Source organism: Asterias rubens, chromosome 6 (assembly GCF_902459465.1).
Source record: "Asterias rubens chromosome 6, eAstRub1.3, whole genome shotgun sequence".
Lineage (NCBI taxonomy): Eukaryota > Metazoa > Echinodermata > Asteroidea > Forcipulatida > Asteriidae > Asterias > Asterias rubens.
In genome coordinates, this window is record NC_047067.1 from 17,168,058 (window position 1) to 17,190,779 (window position 22,722).

The following is a 22,722-nucleotide window of genomic DNA, read 5'->3' on the forward strand; positions in this document are numbered from 1 at the left end:
AACCATAAACAAATAAATCAAATTTGTATTAACTTTTTGATTTGTTTTCTCCCCATAAAACTGATGAAAAATACAGGACAACCGAAAGTCAATTTATTACAGAAAAGGATGTTCATACAAAGCTGATAATGCTACATGTATCCTTTAGTTTTTATATAGGAAAGGTGAATAAGTAACTTAATTGACACTTCATAAAAACTCCCTGTGGACCCAGCATAATCAATTCTAATTGACTATTATACAATTGTTGCACGCTGTGACGGAATCCATGGCGTTTTGTACATCATCACCTCGGGTGTCATTTTCCCCCAAGGGTGTACAAAAAACCATGGACCCCAATCGCAGCGTGCAACAATTTTTTTTATACCTTGGTAACATGATTATTCCTCTACTCAAAGTTATGTTGTCATCTTAAAATGTTAATTATGACGGAGTATGCATAATTTATTAAGCAGACGAACAGTTGCTCAATTAAGAAATAGTTCTTCTCTGTTCCCTCAAACCCGCGCCTGTTTTGTACTAAGCATTGGAAATGGACCAACGGTGGGAATGATCAAGGTAATGTACACCGGTTAACAAAACTTGACACTGGGCAGCCATGGTACATGCGTATTTGTTTCACATCCAATCAAACTTCACAATTTGTTACCGAGGTATAACAAACTCATTTGCTATGAACTAAATAATACTAACACATTCAAAGCTTAATGCATGTATGATTCAAACAGGCCAAGGTGAACAAAAGCATTTAGGTTTGCAAACATTCCATAAACCTTCAAAAGTTTGACCCTTTCTTTGTTTTCCAGTCCCTTCCTTCACTTTCCTTCCCGCCCCTGGAAGAGAAAAATTCCTGTTCAGAAACACAAACCTTAATTTCTCCAGTTGCTCCTTCTCCAATAACTCTCAGGTTAAAGTGCTGTCTTCGCTTCAAATCACTATTTAAACAAAAGGAGCACAATTAACTTCATAATTGATTTGTCGTGATGAGCTTTTCTTATAACAACATTTTTGCGCTAATTAAAGACACTGGACACAATTGGTAATTGCCAAAGACCAGTCTTCTCACTTGCTGTATCTCAACATATGCATAAAATAACAAACCTGTGAAAATTTGAGCTCAATTGGTCGTCGAAGTTGCGAGATAATAATGAAAGAAAAAACACCCTTGTCACACGAAGTTGTGTGCTTTTAGATGGTTGATTTCGAGACCTCAAATTCTAAGTCTTGAAATCAAATTCGTGGAAAATTACTTCTTTCTCGAAAACTATGGCACTTCAGAGGGAGCCGTTTCTCACAATGTTTTATACTAGCAACCTCTCCCCATTACTCGTCACCAAGTAATGTTTTATGCTAATAATTGTTTTGAGTAACTACCAATAGTGTCCACTGCCTTTAAGGAAAGGACCTCACTCAGAGTTGAAAATCTTGCAAAGTTGTTTTTCTCTCTACATTCTGTTATTTGAGTGGCTAAAACAAACTGAAAAATAAGATTTAATTGAATAACAAATAAAACATGTTGTATGTTTCTTTTCAATTAAGCAAGTTAACAAATTTAAAATGGAAAGTATGATAAACATTCAGACATATCAAATTAAATTGTATGTTTGCAGCAGCCATGAACTTATGTAAAATATCTCAAGAAACCAGATGGAAATTAAGTAGAACAAATAGAATAGTACAAACAAATTCTGGCGTTATTCATAAATTAATAGTCAATGCTGACCAAACGATGTAAGTTCCTGCCTAGGAACTGATTTGACATGTGATGAGTCAATGTAACTTACCCTTCATGTTTGATGTCTTCCACATACACATAGGGTTTCAGAACAAACTTTTTGTCCTCTTGCGGTGAAAATGTCCATACATGAGCCTTTAAAAACAAAATATAAAGGTGAAACATCTTATTTGCTGTTCAAATTCTCTAAATTGAGTTATACTATAAACCTTCTAAATGTCATCAAATAAGGTGCTCACATTTTCTGTAAAACACTGAACAGTGGTTTATGTTTTGTCCAATGAACCTGTGACGTCATAAAACAGTCGTAGCTCACTGTAAATACATGTACATCACTGCATGCCATGGAGTACTTTGACATCTGCTGAAGTTAAAATCCTGCCTGTGCTTGTTTTAAAAAATTGGACATGCAAGTTTTAAACTTGCACAGGTTTCTAGTATGTGTTAACATCCAATGTATAACATGTTGCATGTAAACTTTGATGTGATGGAATTTGAGGATAAAATTTGAAAGAAAATAGTGTCATGTCGGAAGATTCAACTTTTTTTCTAGAAATTCGTTGGACTCTTCAAGTTGGACAGGTGATTGTTCAGGACCAGATGAAGTGTTTGTGGAGGGGGGGGGGTGGCAAAGTGGACATCTTTGTGGTGCAGAGAGTCCGGCATTGGTTGTGCACATTTTGGGGTCATGTGCATCGTTTGCATAAACAGCTATTGCTCTTATTGAGTTAGGCTCTTATTGAAAACGCTTCACAGAATGTCGCAATTTGGATAGGTAATCTTCTAGTAAGTGGGGTGTACAGCAACATAAAGCTATTTTTTGGGATCCATGAAATCTGATATGCCATTAAAATGTAACAAAAAGCAATAATTGATTCCCTCTTTAAATTAGTTTCACATTGCAATGAATTCTTTGAACAAGCGAAGTATTCACAGAAAAAGTAATATAATATCACCAGTATGCTTTACACGGCATCGTTTTATGTCAGCGTTTTATGTCAGCGTAAACCAACATCTTTCAACTCATGAAAATATTCGCACCACTGCACTCATAAACATTCATTATTTGTTATATGTCAGCGTAAACCAACAGTTTTAAAGAGAAAATGTGAGATCGCTTACAGCAAAAACTTTAACTGACTTTCCAAACAAAGATATGTTACTTATAAAACACCCAAGCAGTTTCTTGCCATTTAATTGACAATGACAAAGATCTACTTGGATGTTATAAACAACAAATAATGAATGTTTCTCATTTGTGCAACAGTGTGTACTTTTTCATTTGTTGAAAGATGCAATGTGCCATTCAACTCGACTCCACTTTATTGAAAAGAACATTCCATCTTACAACTCATGAAAATACTCACACCACTGCACTCATAAACATTCATTATTTGTTTAATATTTGTTAATAAAAGCCCCTTTGACTCTTATTCCATAACCCTTATGTCTAGTCTAGTATACCTTACCTGTTGTTCATTAGGTAGTATTACACCACTTGCTGGTTCAACATTGATGACCGACTTCCCATCCCCAGGTATTTTCCAGGTATATTTGAGTGGAATACGTGAAATATTCCTGATCTTGTAGCTATGTTGAGATGAAGTCCCGATGCAGGTAGGTTTGAAGTACAGTACTCCCTATAAACAAAGTCATTTGCAGTTTGATGTTACTAAGATAACATTTTCTAAATCAACACAAAAACATAAACCTCCTTATGAATTTTTCTCTTAAAGACACTGCAGCCGATTTCACGAAACGCTAGGATCATCCTATCTCGAGTTAGGACGAGTAACCCGTCCTAACTTAGGATGACTTCAATGCGTCCTACGTATTTGGATACGGAACTGAACCCATCCCAAGTCCTAAGATTAATCCTAAGTTAGGAAGAGTTTGGTGAAATCGACGGCTGGACACCATTGGTAATTGTCAAAGACCAGTCTCCTCAATTGGTGAATCTCAACATATGCACCAAATAACAAACCTGTGAAAAATTTGAGCTCAATTGGTCGAAGTTGCGAGATAATAATGGAAGAAAAAACACCCTTGTCACACGAAGTTGTGTGCTTTCAGATGCTTGATTTCGGGAGCTCAAAATCTAATTCTGAGGTCTCGATATCAAATTCGTGAAAAATTACTTCTTTCTCGAAAACTACCTTACTTCAGAGGGAGCCGTTTCTCACAATGTTTTATACTATCAACAGCTCCCCATTGCTTGTTACTAAGTAAGTTTTTATGGCAACAATTATTTTGAGTAATTACCAAAAGTGTCCACTACCTTTAAGGCAGCCTTGACTTGCTTTTACAAATTGCGAAGATATACACAGTTGGCCAGCCAAATAACAAGATTCTGGTTCAGAGAAAAACTAGTTGGAATTGAGCAACTTATGTTTACTCTGTTCAAATTATTACTATTTAAAAAGTCTTTGGTTCTTCTAAGAACCTTATACTTTCATACAATAGATTATTTCTTAAAGATAAAGATGTGATTTTTAGACTTTGTCACAGGATACTTCCAACCCGGGACAAACTTGTTCATATGGGAATAACTGATAAAGTTGAGTGTCCTCTCTGTAAATCTGCTACTGAAACTACTGAGCACTTGTTTTTATACTGCAAAACAGCGATTGAACCCTGGTTATACGTTGAACATTTAATTAGAAAACAAGTTGGTTGTAGTTTCTTTTGTTTAACTGATTGTTCTATAATTTGTAGCACCAATCTGTCGTTTGTGTCGATGATTATTGTTGCAATGATGATTAGGGTAATTTGGAGATGTAGATGCGATCTTGTTTTTAATGAAGACAAAACGTACACCAAAGCTAATATTGTTCAAAGTTTTAAACAAGCGCTGAAAAACTTCTTGGTAATGGAAAGTGACCGACTAAAAACATCTAGATTTAATCAACTTTACAAATTTCTGTGTTTTTTTCAAGATGACAGACTTATCTTTAAGTTTAAATTTTCGCTTTACCTAATGGCTATCATTTTGGGGATTTCCTTTTGAGATTGTTTTGTTTTGTTTTGTTTTGTTTTTAATTTAATTAATTCCCTTGTTTTCCTTATTTCGTGAAAATGTCACGCTAAAGTGCTTTTTATATATTTGTTTCGGTGTATATACTAGAATATTTATTTAATGTTCGTTTTTGCTATTTAATAGCAGTATTTAGTATGCTTCTTTATTAATGTGGATTAAGTGATGTATGTTGTCGTTTGTAGAATAAACGGAGTAGAATAACTCCAATCGAAAGAAAAAAAAGAAAACAAAAGTTTTTAATTGTCCGGGCCTATTTTTGAATGACCCCTTTATTGTTGGTTGGAATCCTGACTGCGCTGTGTCTTTGTATACGTTGTATACACGCACAGTCTACGTCAATTTCTAATGGGTGCCTGCTCGCGCCGTCGCATCTGGCCCCGCCTTAAAAATCGTCAGAGCATTAAGTTTTGTACGAGAGGAAAGCCCTTGAACATGGCAATCCTGTGGTGGTAAAATTTTGAAGATTCAGCATGATACTGGAATCGAAACTACCCGTTGTACATTTTGTTTTTCTCTCCGACAGCTCTGTGCACAAAACTCCCATATTGGAGGTTGTTGAAATCGTTTCTGAGCAACCCCGCCTACTTGAGCTTTTTTCTATCAAGAAGTGTGCAAGTCGCCCTAAACCTTTAAAATATGGATGCAGGAACATGCCAGGATGACTAAGGTACAAACTGCATCTCCCTAGCATTTTTTGTTCCAGAGTTATTCCAGAGCGTTGCTGAAAGTTTTTAATTGTCTGGGCCATTTTTTTGAATGACCCCTTTATTGTTGGTTGGAATCCTGACTGCGCCGTGTCTTTGTATACGTTGTATACACGCACAGTCTACGTCAATTTCTAATGGGTGCCTGCTCGCGCCGTCGCATCTGGCCCCGCCTTAAAAACAGACAAGCAGAGACAATGAGTCGAAATTAAGCAAAAGGTACTACTTTCAACTCAACAAAATCACTAATTTGATCATTCATATTATTTTGTTTATTATGCGTTTAGTTATTTGTTGTCCATATAAACCACAAAGGAAACTAACTGGGTAAATTTTGAAATGATTTTGGGGGTTATTTGTTGGTCGTAAGTTTGAAATTTTCTGCGATGCAATTTGGCTTAAATTTGATCAAAAAAACAAGGCCCCCTTTTTCAATTTTTGAACTAGTTAAATGACTCCAACTTGTTATGTGAATACAACAGTTATGAGTTGATACTAACCTCTGAATCCAGAAGTATATTAGGTTGTTCTGATGACCCAAGAAGCTCAATGTTTTTATCATGTTTGCTGTCATCGTTAAACCTACAGCGAAGTTCATGTCTTAACCGGATATTGTCAGTCTTTGGAGTCAGCCTGACTACAAACAGTTCATACTTATCTCCAACAAGGCCTTTATGTGGTTTCACTTGAAATGTGCTGCCAAGAAAAACAAACACATTGAGTTGCTTAAACAATGTCTGAATACTTAATAGAATTTTGATTAGCATCCAATTGATTTACACTAACAAGGAGTTTGTCAGCTCATGAAGTTATTGGTCACAAACAAAAGCAGTTAAAAAAGACAGGTTAGAAGTAAAACATTTAACATTACTTTGTTAGTAAAACTTATTTTGGGTTCTCAAGGAGATATTGCGATAACAAGTCTTAAACCATACAGTAGACGGATAGCAATAGACCGATACATTAGGCTCTGCCCACTGTGCACGTGTAAGCAAGAACATGTGAGCCTCTCCAATGCCATTCTGCACAACACTGCCATGCGCGCCAAGCATACGCGCATGCATGTTATGTTTATTTTGTTGGACTTTTGGTGGCGCAATGGGTTGTGATTGGTCAATACGCAATGGGGCGGAGCTTAATGGATCGATCTATTTGGAGGAGACTAGGTTTAAGATAGTCTTTGGTCACTGACGGGTTAGCAATATCATAAGTCTTGGTTTCTTTTTCGAAATTGTTAAAGCATATTATTGTATTGATGATTGAATACAACTTGCATTACAAAGAGACCATTGGGGACATTATTGTATTGATGATTGAATACAACTTGCATTACAAAGAGACCATTGGGGACATTATTGTATTGATGATTGAATACAACTTGCATTACAAAGAGACCATTGGGGACATTATTGTATTGATGATTGAATACAACTCACATTACAAAGAGACCATTGGGGACATTTGCGATACTGTGATACTCCTCGCTGACCCAGGTGAAAACAGCTCATCAATATGGGTTTAACTTGTGGCTAAATGAAGACTTTCACAGTTAGTTTATGATGGATGGCTTAGACTGTTTTTTTTGTGAACAGAAATGAATGAAAACTTACCCAGATGGGTCATCTTGTAATGCATAGTGGATTGGTGTAGACCCTTCATTGGTCAACACTATGGTCTTGTAAATGGAGTCACCTGTATCAACAGCTGGCAAAATCTAGTCATGAAAAGACAAATCCATATCAATGTTTACTTCAGTATACAGTTGAACACAAATGACTCTATGCATCCACAGGATATTAATATATGAACATAAACAATGCGTATTACATATAATTATTTACAAACAAGTTTTACCATTTTGCAGATGGGTACATCATATCTTCAGTTTGGATTACATGACAAGACGTTATATTTATAAGTAGGATCTGAAACTTTGCATGGTGGAAATACGCTATACAAAGGTTTGCGGTAACACCATGTAATGATAATCTCTAAATGAGTTGGGGTGGTTCTGAACAGAACTGTTGGTTTCAACTCACTATAGCCAATCCAGAAACAACATGTTATACTGAGTTCTACCATTTATTTTTGTGACTTTTCTGACAATGGGATTGGATCAAATCTGGGTGTTTATACTTGAGTAAAATGTCCTTTTTTTCAATGTTTGTGTAACATCTTTTATTTTGACAAAACATACTGAGAATGTTAATTTTGTTGAGTGGGTAATGAAGACATGATGATCAGTAACTTATATCAGGTCTGGTGTTACCCAGGACAGGATTGATCTCAAAGCTCAACCTTTGATCCATATATACATGTAACTCACAATTGATCCATGAAAGTTGTCCAACAAAGTGCATTAAAAAAAGCTTTAGCAACCTATTAAATGCTGTTAATGGTAATGAAAATGTTCTCCTGTTTGACAAACTTTTGTTTTTATCTGCCAGTACGCAGTAATACAAAAAGTACATTTTAATTTTTGTACGTGCATGCTGTTTATCGCGAAATAAGATTCTGAAATTTTAAACTTTGCGCGTTGCACGTGAGACTGGAAGATACATTCGTTATAACACGCCCGCTCATGGAATATGGAAAAATATAGCCTTCGGCCTCGTTGGATATGGGACGCAGAAGCACTATATCTTTATGTATTCCACTTCGCTTGAGTGATAACTTATAGTATTACCTACAGCTATCCTTTAAAATTCTAAACATTACATGGTATGTCTTTGACCATGTTGAAGGTGTCAATAAGAAATGATGTCTTACCACTCTGTTGGTATCAAAGGACATCTTAGGTAGGAAGGTTTGATTTCCTGGCTGGAAGGTATGTCCAACAGTAGATACAGTCAAGCACCATGGTGGGCTAAAGGTCTCATCTTGTACTAATCTATAATCACGCATACTCTATTCAAAAACATACACAACAATTCAGTAGATTAATAAGCAACACAGGCAATAAACTCTGCTAGGAAAACAAAGTGGTCTTTAAAAAAAAAGTTTTATTAAAAACCATACTGTTATAAGGCAATAATAGGACAAGTTAATAGTACTATGTCAAATATCTTTCACTAAAAGGGAAGGTATAGCGTTCACTCTTAAAATAACAGGCAATAAAAACCTTTGAAAAGAAGCCTACAGCAGCTTTTAATAATATTAACCGTTTGGAGAAACATTTCACTTTAAATTAAAAGTGATTATGTAAAAAGACATATGTTTTTATTCTCCCAAGTTTGAATCTGAGACAGATTGGGTATCCCAATATCTGAAAATTGTATTAGTAAATCTAGGTTAGTGTTCCGTTTTAGAGCTTTCTTCAATGTTTAGACATGTAAATTTTTAAATTTTTATCTTTTGAATTGAATTTTAGCTGTTCAAATAAATACAAAATATCAACATCCTACCATCCAAACATTAGATGTTTAAAATCTTTAAAAACAAGACCATGCTAAGGATTACCTTGTAGAATGCAAATCCTTCAAGTTCAGCAGCAAAAAACTGATTTGGAACTCCCTGCAAAGAACAAGACATAGTTAACAATACACAACTGAAGTCAAGTATAGAAAATGCAGGGTCACAGTGTGTAAACACCTGTAATCAGGTACCTCATGTTGTCCCTATTGATTTGGACTCTTGGAAACAGCGTCCGTTGGTTTTGTACACAATTGTTTTTTACAAGTAACTCGAAACCAGATGTCAATTCCTACTCCCAGGTTTTCTTTGTTGATTTGTTACAACTTTTTACTTTCATATATTTCATGGCTAAATTTGTCTTAGCCATTAATATGATATAAGTTTTCTAGCCATGACCTACGTCAAACTCAAGTATTTTTAGAAACAAAATTGTGACCACGTAAAACTCAACACGATTGGGAATAACTTGGTCCCAGAGGTTTGAACATGCATGAAACTTGCACAACCTATTCCATCCTAAACAATGGCTCCTACAGGTATCTGATCTCATAGGAAAGTCATTCAACTAGCTTTTCATTTTAGATTGATGCAAATCACGAACTATAATGCTCATAAGCGTTTTTGAGATATGGCAGACACAATGCTACAACACTATAAGGTTTGGGTAAAGCTGTGTGTATACACCCAAACCAAACAGTACACTCCTATCACGTCCGCCATACCTCAAAAAGGCTCATGGCGTGTCTTTCAATATGGCTTGCTGATTGTCAAGATTGTACTGGAAACAACTATTTATTTCATAAGAATAGCCAATAAAACAGGAAATCTATACTTGATGGCAACTCTAGTCATAAACATGTTCAACTCTCGTAGTAGTCTTTGAATTGATGAACTAAATTTCTAACTACATAACTTGCATACTTATCTAATTGAGTTTACATATACCTTATGAGTAAAACTTAAATACAAAGACTGTAACACTATTATATTGGTAATTACTCAACATAATTGGTAAACTTAGTTGGTAACAAGCAATGGAGAGGTGTTGATAGTATAAAATATTGCGAGAAACAGCTCCATCTGAAGTAACTTACATGTAGTATTCGAGAAAGAAGTAATTTTCCACTAAAACATTTGAATTTGATTTAGAGACCTCAGAATTAGATTTTGAGGTCCCAAAATCAAGCATCTGAAAGCACACAACTTCGAGTGACAAGGGTGTTTTTTCTTCCACTATTATCTCGCAACTTGGACGACGAATTGAGTTCAAATGTTCACAGGTTTGTTATTTGATGCATATGTTGAGGTATACCAACATGACCAAGTGAGAAGACTGGTCTTTGACAGTTACCAAAGGTGTCCAGTGTCTTGAAGTCAATCTTAACAACATTCCTTACCGGTTTGAATGTGACTCTGAATGATGTCATCTTAAGAGGTGGGATGTCACATGTCACTGGTGTGATAGAGTACACATGACTTTCATCAGTCATCCATGTGACTGTTATTTTACCCTTGGTATGGTTGGTTACATTGACTGTCTTAGTCTCAATGTGCTTCAAATTGACACAACAACCAAAGTCAACCTCGATAGTATCAATACTGACATGCTGGGTTTTCTGGAAAAGGGGAAGAGAAATACAAGCTGCTTAAAGGATTTGGGTACTTTTTGGAACACAAAACAAAATGTCCACAGATTTACATTAAACTTAACGGTTTGAAGATAATGATAGTAGAAAGCTTCTCTTAAAAATGATACTTACTGAGCTGCTGTAGTTTTTAAAAAATGAGTAAAACAAGTCACAAAATAATTTTCGTGTCAGTGAGACAAAAATTATTTTACCATGTAAAACTGTATTAACCAGTTATGGTTTTTATACCATAACATACCATAACTGAAATACGTTTTTACATGCTAAAACTGAGACGAAAATTATTTGCGTGACATTGTTTTACTCAATTCTCAAAAACTACAGCACCTCAGCAAGTAATATTTCAAGGGAAGCTTTCTACTATCATTATCTTCAAACTACATAAGTTTAATGTAAACATAAGGACCTTGTGTTTTGTGTTAGAAAAAAAGTACCCAGACCCTTTGGGTTGAAACAAAAACTTGTCATTACCCATAAAATTACTTTCCAATCCAAATGCTTTTGTTGTGTCATATTTTTGTAGATAAACAAACATACAAATGTGTCAGCACCTATGAGACCCATCATCCACAATTGCCTATCACAAAGAAACAATAGTATGCATTGTGGCAAACAGTACAGTTTCATAACAGATTTCTGGACATGATTTAGCATTGGCAGTTATAACAATACATATTAACCTTTTCAGATAATCTGTAATGAGTTCATCAAGAAATGTAGGTCTTTTTGTCAAAGATTACTAAACAACCTTTATCAATCATTCCTAAATCATGTTGTTTCAATTGTCTTTTCCTGACTTTAATGTTTTCCTTTGACAAAACAGTATGTTCCTTTTTAAAATTAAAGAGACTTGACAGAGAGATTATTCTGTGATTAGTAAGAGTGTTATTAAACTTACTTCATTTTTGGGGTTGAACAAAGAAAATTGACAAGAACCAACGACCTCCGGATTAACGTCCCGGTGCTCTACCAACTGAGCTATCTAGCCCTATGTTGGCGGTGTGCCTATTTTGTCAATATCTTTGTTCGGGGGTGCCAGTCAGAAGCCATACAACCGCTAACTGCCGTGTAGCCAGAAATCACACCCAAATTAAGATACAACCTGGGAAGCGGCAGCCAGGGGATCACCTTAAGGGGATGCAACTTTTTGTTTCAGATATCAATATAAACCACAAGGGAAACTGACTGGGTAAATGATTTTGGGTGTAGAACAAAGAAAAATTGACTAGAGTGGGATTGGAACCAACTTACATCAGTGAGACCATAATATCCATCATTGAAATATTGAGCCATTGGTAGTTGTGAAGACTGTGGCTTTAGATATCTCTCCATGGACTCAGCCTGTTTGTGAACCAAGTATCCTGCCTCATCTAACTGTAGTTTGCCTTCCTTTAACATCTCGTTCAGTTGCTAAGAAACAAGCAAAGTTATAAACATGAACAATTCTATTAAAACCATCATCAAAACGAAATCATCAGGGTATGAGTAGAACTCAACCAATGATTGAGGTAAAGAATAGTTGTAGCCCCAGAACAGGGCTCAATCAACGACTTTTACACAGTGAGTCAGGGAAAGAACAAATTCGGATGCTTTTAAAATTTTAATATTTATAATAATAAAGCTCTTTTCCTGCATGGCCATTTTTGTAGTCTGTCAAAAGTACCATCTTATCATTTTGTTATTTTTACCTTAATTATTGTTCTGTCCTAAAAAATACCTTTTTCTCTTTCTAACAAAAATTGACCTTGGAAGAACAGTTTTTTTCACTTAAAAAATAAATAATGTATGCCGTCTAAATAAGGACAACAAAACCCAATAAAATATTATTGGGGAATTTTGTAAAGTGCGCACTCAGTATGATGAATTCTCCATTATAATTGGACCGGTCAACAATGGAGTACAGGGCCCAATTTCATAGAGGTGCTTAGCACAAAAATTTGCTTAGCATGAAATTTCTTCCTTGAAAAAAACAGGACTACCAACCAAATTTCCATTTGTTGCATATTGCTTGTTACTGGTATTCAGCTGTCGTTTGCTTATCCTGAAAATCACGTGGAAATTTGGTTGGTAATCCCGTTTTTATGAAGGCAAAAATTTCATGCTAAGCAAATTTTTGTGCTTAGCAGCTCAATGAAATTGGGCCAGGTGTGTCTCAATAAATGCTTGAAGATCAGAATCGTTCAATCTGCTGAAACTTAACATCAGACATTGCATGAGGTTCAATACTTTCCATCTTTTTATAAGGTTTAAATCCATTACTGTTGAGGAAATTACTTCACATGCCGTTGGAAAACTCACTGTGATAACGCACAAAAAATTGGAATGTTACACATGCACACTTTAGATTCGATTAGCTTCCATGTGTCAACCCCGCGGTGCTCATTCGGGTGATGCCCTGACAAGAGCTAATCAATAGATCACTCGCCCCCTCTCGTGGTGACGTCTCCTCTGTGCACCTGGGACCAGCCCCAAAGTGACCTGTTCCACAAGCAGGGCACTGAGGGCTGACCGGGTGAGCCCCTGGAATGACGTCAAAGCTATTTGATTGTACCGGGGGTAGATCAGGAATGACCCCGGGAAGCTAATGGAACGCACCCAACATGTATGACTTGGATAAAGTGAGTACTAACCTCAGGTGGGAATACTGAGAACCCTCTAGCCTCATGTTCATTGTACTTCTCTAAATGCTTGGGTTGTAAAACAGCTGGCTTGATGAGTTCTGTATGACAGGTTCCAATCAGGTCTACAAACAGGGGATCCTGCATAAACAGTAATAATGCAAACAATTTCACAACATCATTTTTACAGACGACATCTTTTTAGTTTACTACCGACTCCTCAAAAAACAGCCGCATAAACATTCGAAAGTGTCTGCATCAGTCATACTACTATCAAAACTTGTTGCTTTTAGCTTTCTTTTAAGATATCTGTTTGAAGAGATGAGGCGTTGAAGAAATGAGGCAAGACAAAATAGTTGGTGAAAATCACTGTACAGTGGACTTAAAGGGACAAGCTGAAATCCCTGATACAATAATAACATATACATCAATCAGTCACACTCAATGAAAAGTGGCAGAAGTTTCACATAACAGACCTATGTAAATTATGTGAAGTTGGTTAACATCAAATTGAAGATGACAGGTAAAAGTAACCAACAATAAGAATGATTTTTGGGGTTGAACAAAGAAAACGTGACTAGAGTGGGACCAAAAACCAATTAACGTGTCGGTGTCCTACCAACTGAGCTGATTAAAATGATTGAAAAGTGACGGCGCTGTCCCATTCAGTGACACTCCAACACTGTTTGACTTTAATTAAGATTTACTCTTTTCATTTACCAACTCCCCCGACACAAGGCAACGTGTCCCTTTAAAGATAACTCACATGTTTACAAGCAACTTGGCCGTCTGTTTGATTTTGATACTTTATTACATGTGTATGATTACAAATTTAAGACCTTTTGCTTTGAGGTTAAAATAAGCCATCCCTGAAAACAATTATTTGATTTAAATTCTGTAGGTCATTGTAGCTTGCTGTCTACGTAAAATGAATTTTAATTGGAAACAGGGTAAAAAACAATGAACTGACCTGGTTTTGAACAACACATGTGACTCTGCGGTAGTAGTTTATGGGAACGGTTGGCGTGAAGAGTACAATGATGGTCTGGGTGGTATTGGGTTCCAACTTGCAGCTCTCAACTCCAAACTTAAATATACTCTCACTGCTATCAGTCATAAACTAAGAAACAAACAACAATTGACAAGTAATAACTCGGCTGCAACACTTGCAGTTAAACTGTCAGTTTATACAGTTCTACAATGGAAGGAGAAAACACACAAAATGGTGGAAATAGGAAGGTTTAAAATTCTAACAAGGTATTTGTCTCCTTTCTCCAAACAGTACTATGAATATATATTTAGTTTGCGGTTACATACATATATAAGGTACATACAAGGTATTTGTCTCCTTTCTCCAAACAGTACTATGAATATATATTTAGTTTGTGGTTACATACATATATCTACTTTGCTGTGGAAATAGGAAGGTTTAAAATTCTAACAAGGTATTTGTCTCCTTTCTCCAAACAGTACTATGAATATATATTTAGTTTGTGGTTACATACATATATCTACTTTGCTATGTAGATTTCTTCTTGACTTACTATTGATTTCACTGTCATAGACTAGATTTTGGAAATTGGGAGACTTCTTAGTTCTAAAAAATGCTGCTTATTTTGTACTACCTGGGGGGGGGGAGTATCAAACCAGCCAGGACTACTATTTTTTACTTAAACAGCTACCTGAGCGGAATGTTTTCAACAAAAATGGTATTTTAACTTGTTTATAATGCCCTTGTTCACCATTTTAATGTAATTTTGATATGTGTACACTTCTGAATTTTTCGTAATTATCTATTAAAAAATCAGGCCCCAACCGAATGGTTTTGAAAAACTAAAAACACTGCCGTTGAGAGCGCGCGTCAAAGGACAATGCCGCTGACGTCATCTCTGGGAGCTTGCTTTGTTATGCCTCTACGCTGCAACAAAGCGGCTTTACAAATTGGAGCTCCCAGAGATGACGTTTTGAGAGTGATTACGTAACAGGGCTTTTCGCAAATCTCTCAAAAAAGCCCTATATAAGGGCATTCAAAATGATTGTTTTTTTTACACAATTGAAATCTTTTTATAGTCATATGACTCGATTTCCCTATTCTTTGAAAGCATTTTAAGTGAATTTCAGCAAAGTTTACGACTTAACACATTCGTTCAAGCAGGTCTTTAATGGATTAAGACACTGGACACTATTGGTAATTGTCAAAGACTACTCTTCACAGTTTGTGTAGCTCAACATATGCATAAAATTACAAACCTAAGAAAATTTGAGCCAATCGGCCGTCGAAGTTGCGAGATATTAATGAAAGAAAAAAACACCCTTGTCGCACCATGGTCACAGGATGTTGTGTGCTTTCAGATGCTTGATTTCGAGACCTCAAATTCTAAATCTGAGGTCTTGAAATTAAATTTGTGCAAAATTACTTCTTTCTTGAAAAACTACGTCACTTCAGAGGGAGCTGTTTCTCACAATGTGTTATACTATCAACTTCTCCCCATTACTCGTATTCAAAAAAGGTTTTATGATAATAATTATTTTGAGTAATTACTAATAGTGTCCACTACCTTTAAGGGGACTTCTTGTTGTTAACTTCACTGCCCTGGAGGGAGTTATTAATACCATAATAATTGGACACTGATGAAGAGTGACCCTGCTTACCTTAAACACTGCTGCTACATTGGACTTGTTTATGATCTCTACAGTCCTTGTGGCTGATTGGCCGGCAGTAATCAAGCCATAATTTAAAACTTTGCTACCAAGGGTCACCTCAGGACCTGTAATATCAACATTCACCAGTCAAACAACAATGTATGGTTTGTTGAAATATTTGAGCTAGTAATTTTTAAACTAACAACCAACATCAAAAGAAAGGGACGATAAACATATTGAATTAAAAAATTATTTGGGGGCTTTTACAAAGAATTGACTAGAGTGGGATTCGAAATGACCTTCGGATTAACATGCCGGCGTTCACCAACTGAGCTATCTAGCCCTATATTGGCGGTGTCCCTATTTTGTCAATATCTTTGTTCAGGGTTGTTCGAAAAAATGTATGGAAAGTTCAATCATGTGTAATATCATAAAGTATCCAGAGTTTGACATTATATCTGCACTATAACCAACCCCAGGGAGGAGTCTAGAAAAGCTATGAATCGCTAATTAATAACCTTGAACAATATTTTAATTAGCATTTGTCTACTTTCACTAACTACACCGCCAGTTTAAAATCAATCTATACGGCATTTTAAAACACTTGAGCTATACTGCGCTGTCTGTACATGTATATATATACATAATTTGAGAGGTTTTCTTTAGCTGCAACTAAACATTACAACAAGTCCCCTCAAAAACAATGACTGTCAAGTTTAGAGACAAAAGTCTTAGATTTTAAACAATTTGTATCCCTTTTTTCTCCAAAATTGTTTCTGCCATTTACATGTATTGTACAATACAATACAATATTTGTAAAGCGCCTTTACATCAAGATCAAAGCGCTGAAAAGAGCAAACCCAAAGGAACAAAACTACAACTTATTACATCAGATACAAATAAGTTTGGATGAGTTTTGAGAGTTACAATTTCTGATGCGTACAGGGAGGTTGTTCCAAATTCGGGGAGCAACACAGGAGAAAGTCCGGTTGTCGGCAGATGAGAGTGTTCTGATGGTTGAGTGTTCGGTTAGGCATGTGTTGTCAAAAGCTAATCGCCATCTTATTTAAACTTTTAAGCATAGTTCATAAAAAAAAGTTTTTAAACCCAAAAGCCACTCTTAAAGAAAGGTAATAATTATTGTGACAATCAACAATAAAAACGCGTACTTACCTGTACACTTGCCTACAAGCTTAACCACCATTTTGCTGACCTTTCCCACAGGATGCACATGAAGGTAATCAACACTTTCTTCATTAACAGTTTGTGGTTGAAAAGTTACCTGAATAATCAAAACAAAGAAACAGTTATTTTCAGGAAGAGTGGATAAGTTGTACTTAGATAAGAATGAAGAAGATTTGAAGAAGTGACGAATAGAGATTGCGTTATTGTTTAACTTCGTTGCAATTTGAATAGAAAATTCCCACATGATGTAAATCGGCCAATTTTACGGGCAATTTGGAACACATACTGTAGCCATGCGTTTTGCGCGAGAACGGCATGCAGCACGTGCAAATTCCACAAGACTCGTTGCCTGATTGGTTAGTAAACAGCGTGGTTGCGTTTATAAACTGAGCGCTTGAAGCGCTTGCAAGCCAAAATGCAATTTGCTCGCAAAGATGGCGTCTACTGCAACTTATCTATCAATCCAGTCTGATGAAGAATGTATTAGATGAAATAGTGAAGTATAAACCCAACATGTTCTACTCTCTCCAATCCACTTTTCAGAATTTACAAAGAAAGCCTCTATGAGGATAAATTAAATAAGTGTAAGATCATCATGGAGCATTTCTACTTATAACGCCCTCTATCATTCAGACTGTGAAAGGAGATGTTTTTTATGCGTTTTTTAAATTTTTTTATTGGTGTTTTGCTAATCGAAAACAACGCTCTGTGTGTGAACCATGTAACAGGATGGCAATGACAATGAGCAAATGTACAGTACACTAGATTGTTTTAAGTGAAAGATCATCATGGAGCAAAAAATGTGCCCTGGGATTGTTGACATCCAACTGGGTTATTTTGTAACCTAGATACGGAACTATTGGTCTGATTAGTTTGAGGGTTGTTGGACTATAGATTGGTTGATTTATTTTGATGTTCATATGAAACAATTTATGTCACTGATGGATTTTGAAACAGTTGCATCTCTAACGGTTGGTAATGAAAAAAACAAATAAACAAAGAAAAATATTGCACGCACAAGTGTAGACACTACATTATGTCACAGACGGTACAAACCACAACTTACTGGAATCTGTAGAAGACTTTCTGGTCCAGCACTTCCACTCATCTCACTGCAACTGAAAACAGTATCAATGCGTGTTTCCGATGTAGGATGCTCAATTGTGAAGGGTGTTATCACCTGAAAATATATCACAATTTTAGGTAATTTGGTGGAGACAGTAAAACAATTTTTTGTTCAAACAGTTGTATAATATCTAACACAACTTGCATACAGATCAGCGCCTACAACAGCAAAGCCATTTACAAACCAGACTTTATTGTAAAGCAGAAATTATGAAGACTTTAAAACCAAAACTGTGAAAGACACTGGACACCTTTGGTAATTGTCAAAGACCAGTCTTCTCACTTGTTGTATCTCAACATATGCATAAAATAACAAACCTCTGAAAATTTGAGCTCAATTGGTCGTTGAAGTTGCAAGATAAAACTGGGAGAGAAAAACACCCTTGTCACATGAAGTTGAGTGCTTTCAGATGCTTGATTTCGAGACCACAAAATCTTATTCTGAGGTCTTGAAATCAAATTCAAATAGCTAGTGGAAAATTACTTCTTTCCCAGAAACTACATTACTTCAGAAAGAGCTGTTTCTCACAACGTTTCATACCATCAACATCTCTCCATTGATCGTAAACAAGTAAGTTTTTTTAAACAATTATTTTTGAGTATTTAACAGTGTCCAGTGCCTTTAAAGTGCACCATTGAAGAAAACATTGCATGCATGCAATGTTGACATACTTACAGGTGATAGATTATAGAGTTGTAGCACTCTCTGCACAGTTGAACCAATTGGAGTAGCACCAAATGATATGACACTCTCCATAGAAAGACTATCACTGGCTTGAGGAATAGAACCTGCTGCACTCACCAACAAATGAGGATATTTACCTACAAATAGATCATTCAAAGGCTTGCAATTTAATCAGCTTGAAATTACATTGAATTCTCATTGTTTAGCTGCTTACATAAGAGGGCCCAAAATTTGCAAATAAGACCCCGGCTCGAATCCCAACTCAGACCGAAGCCCGGATTGGGTTTTCATTCCCTACCTGATTGCATGGTTTCTTCCAATTTGGGTTTTCCTACCACATCTAAAACTGAACATTTCTTAGTCATCTCCTATTCATCTATTATTTGTGATAAATGCGTTGCTGGATGTCTAATGAAATTACTTTAAAAAAACAAATAAAAGCCAATGCGAGGGGTCGAAGGTCGCAAAGGTGAATAAAATATTGATTTTTAAACATGTTTTTTCAATAAATCACATTAAAGCGGATTGTTCTCGTATTTTTCTGTAGGTAGCATTGTAGTCAATGGCTCAATGACCAAGCCACATCTTGCTGGAAGGCTTGGCAATGTTTCCAATAAATAACCATGACATCTATTTGGGAGCAAGGATAGTTTGAAAGAAGCTGTACTTCCATTTTAAATATCCAAAGTTGTTGATGGTCAAGTTATTTTAAAGTGCTTAAAGACAATGGACACTATTGGTAATTGTCAAAGACCAGTCTTCTCACTTGGTGTATCTCAACATATGCACACACAAAAAAAAACATGAAAATTTGAACTCAATTGGTTGTTAAAGTGCGCTTTATAAGAAGCCACAATTATTATTATTATTATTATTATTAAAGTTGCGAGATAACAATGGAAGAAAAAACACCCTTGTTGCACAAAGTTGTGTGCTTTCAGATGCTTGATTTCGTGACCTCAAAATCTAATTCTGAGGTCTCGAAACCAAATTTGTGGAAAATTACTTCTTTCCCGAAAACTACGGTACTTCCTATAGTTTTATACTATCAACAGCTCTCCATTGCTTGTTACCAAGTAAGTTTTTATGCTAATAATTGTTTTGAGTAACAACCAATATTGTCTAGTGCCTTTAATAGTAAAGCACATGCACTTACCAATACCCTCCAATCGCAGTGATTTCTTGTGTGTTAAATCCTCACCAAAGTGACACTCTCCCACCATTTCATATACCCTAGCAGCAGTTGGTTTAAAAGTAGCTAAGATACTGCACTTAGATTTTGGAGACAGAGTTCCTGCTGGTGGTTCAAGTACAAACGGATGGGACACTAACCACATAAAGCGAGTTTCCAATTCACTGAATAAAGAAAACAAATTAAAATGTATTAATGTCACAGTCTGTCCATGTTCTCTGAGAGTAACATTGCATGTGTACAGATTTGGTGCACATCTCACCACCATGCCTTGCCTAAGATACACACATCACAAAAACACGCAGGAAATCTGATTACCAAAATCTGGTAGCAAAATGGCCAAACCAAGATTCCATGAGCGATAATGTCAGCCGGTGAATTGAGTTAATAGACCAAGCGGTAAGTGAGAATTATCAAGGAGAATTTGAATATTTTTTACCAGGATTAGTCTGTATACAGTTGGGAAAAAAGTACTTAAAGACAGTGGACACTATTGGTAATTATCAAAGACCAGTCTTATCACTTGGTGTAGCTCAACATGCATAAAATAACAAACCTGTGAAAATTGGAGCTCAATCGATCGTCGCAGTTGCGAGATAATAATGAAAGAAAAAACACCCTTGTCACACGAAGTTGTTTGCTTTTAGATGGTTGATTTCGAAACCTCAAATTCTAAAACTTGAGGTCTCGAAATCAAATTCGTGGAAAAATACTTCTTTCTCGAAAACTATGGCACTTCAGAGAGAGCCTTTTCTCACAATGTTTTATACCATCAACCTCTCCCCATTACTCATTACCAAGTAAAGTTTTATGCTAATAATTATTTTGAGTAATTACCAACAGTGTCCACTGCCTTTAAGAAGAAACATTTGTGCAAAAAATAGTAATAGTGGCCTGACGTTTCGACCCTAGCAGAGTCTTTCTCGAAGGCTAAATGACAAATATTTGTTGTGGAAGAGCTGTTGAACATACTACCAAGACATAAACTGTTGTCAAAACAAATTAAGCACAAAAACCTAAAACACATTTTGACAGAGAAAAAAAACAATTTAAATGGAAGGGTAAAAGTTTAAATCTAAGCAATTTCTATATAAATCATTAAAATAAAACTAACAGTTAAAGATTAAATTGGAATAATGCTGCCCAAATTGAACACAATTTCAGGGGGAAATTATGAACGAAAATGTGTGAGAAATAAATTTTAAAGTATGCCTATGGGGGCCATTCATTTTTTATTTGTTAAGCATTAATTATTCTGTGTGGATAAAACTTACCTTGTGTTAATAAGTTCAAATGTCATTTGGACATTGAACATTGATGTACACATCCCAAAATCAAGGTGTTGTGGCAATGAGAGATCATGTTGAGGCAATACAGCACGTATTGGGATGTCAAACACACCATCCTAAAACATAACAATAATACTTGTTTTTATTTATTTATTTATTTCACTTTTTCCTTTCTTTTGTGAACGGGGTGGCCCAATGGCAACCACTGGTCTCCAATCAGAGACAAAATATAAACTTAAAAATCTGATGTTAGGCGCTATATAAATCAAATATATTATTATTACTATTATAACTAGGCCTATATGACGCAAAGCTATTACTTTAAAAGTGCCGGGTAAAAAAATATGGTCACCATGGGCCAGGCTCAAGAATGCTTAAATTGCTTTAAAGGCACTGGACACTATTGGTTATTACTCAAAATAATTATTAGCATAAAACTTACTTGGTAGCAAGCAATGGAGAACTGTTGATAGTATAAAAACATTTTGAGAAACGGCTCCCTTTGAAGTAGTGTAGTTTTTGAGAAAGAAGTAATTTTCCACTAAACTATTTGAATTTGATTTCAAAACCTCATAATTAGATTTTGAGGTCCCGAAATCAAGCATCTGTTAAAACGGTCAAACAGTTGTCATGGTAACAGCTGAACCCTAATAACAACCGGCTTGTTTACAATACAATTATAATAGTGGCAATTTATAATGCGCCATATCTGTCTAAAAGACACTCCTGGCGCAGGAGAGATGCAGAATCAAGATTTCAATGAGCTGGTTAAGCTAAAAAATAAATTTTCAAATGGGATTTGAAGCTGGAATAAGTAGTGACTTGGCATGAGATAATCGTTTTGAATATTTGGAGAAGATCATAAATTATGTAACAATAAAAAGTTACGGACAAAAATGATAATTGGGCAAACAAAGCCTATGCCTCCCACCCCACTGTATACCCATACGTCACAAAACTGTTATTACTGATAAATTTGCAAACTCAGCAAATTTCTCTCTTTGTGACTAAAAATCTAAATATGTATCTTACTTTTGTCTGGAACTCAATTTTGTCTTCGTAGAGACTCTTTTCCAATGGACGGAAAGTGATTGGTAGACTGTAGCTGGTTCCAGCACTTAGAACAATAGGTTCAGGATACAAGGTGGAGAAGAATCGTGTGCAAGGAGAACTGGCAAAGAAATAAAACAATGACATACATTCAATACTACAATAACAGAATGTGAAAATAGCTGGGGATAGTTCTTTGTATTGTGTACGCAGGTAAAAGAACCCAGTGCACTTATCAAAAAGAGAAGTGGTTCGCCCCGGTCTTCGTGGCTGGATTGGCAGAAAATTGCGCCACAGCACCCTGTAAACTTCCTATTAACCATTTTGGGTTGGTATTCTGAGAGATTTTCCGTGCCCATCGGCAGTATTATTGTTCAGAGCTTCCTTTTAAAACAC

General features: G+C 35.8%; 1 protein-coding gene across 1 annotated transcript in view; it reads right to left on the reverse strand.

Annotated features, from left to right (window-relative positions):
- LOC117291203 (cilia- and flagella-associated protein 65-like) overlaps positions 1–22,722 on the reverse strand; it is a 40,394-nt gene that overhangs the window by 13,152 nt on the left and 4,520 nt on the right. The window contains exons 3-20 of the mRNA XM_033772801.1: positions 22,309–22,447; positions 21,262–21,392; positions 19,952–20,151; positions 18,787–18,932; positions 18,052–18,165; positions 16,974–17,082; positions 15,810–15,925; positions 14,128–14,277; positions 13,170–13,298; positions 11,791–11,949; positions 10,288–10,506; positions 8,936–8,989; positions 8,246–8,383; positions 7,087–7,190; positions 5,977–6,172; positions 3,205–3,375; positions 1,785–1,870; positions 869–935 (exon numbers count right to left, since the gene is read on the reverse strand). Of these exons, the coding sequence (XP_033628692.1) occupies positions 869–935; positions 1,785–1,870; positions 3,205–3,375; positions 5,977–6,172; positions 7,087–7,190; positions 8,246–8,383; positions 8,936–8,989; positions 10,288–10,506; positions 11,791–11,949; positions 13,170–13,298; positions 14,128–14,277; positions 15,810–15,925; positions 16,974–17,082; positions 18,052–18,165; positions 18,787–18,932; positions 19,952–20,151; positions 21,262–21,392; positions 22,309–22,447 (2,428 nt within the window). The remainder of the gene's footprint in view (positions 1–868; positions 936–1,784; positions 1,871–3,204; positions 3,376–5,976; positions 6,173–7,086; positions 7,191–8,245; positions 8,384–8,935; positions 8,990–10,287; positions 10,507–11,790; positions 11,950–13,169; positions 13,299–14,127; positions 14,278–15,809; positions 15,926–16,973; positions 17,083–18,051; positions 18,166–18,786; positions 18,933–19,951; positions 20,152–21,261; positions 21,393–22,308; positions 22,448–22,722) is intronic.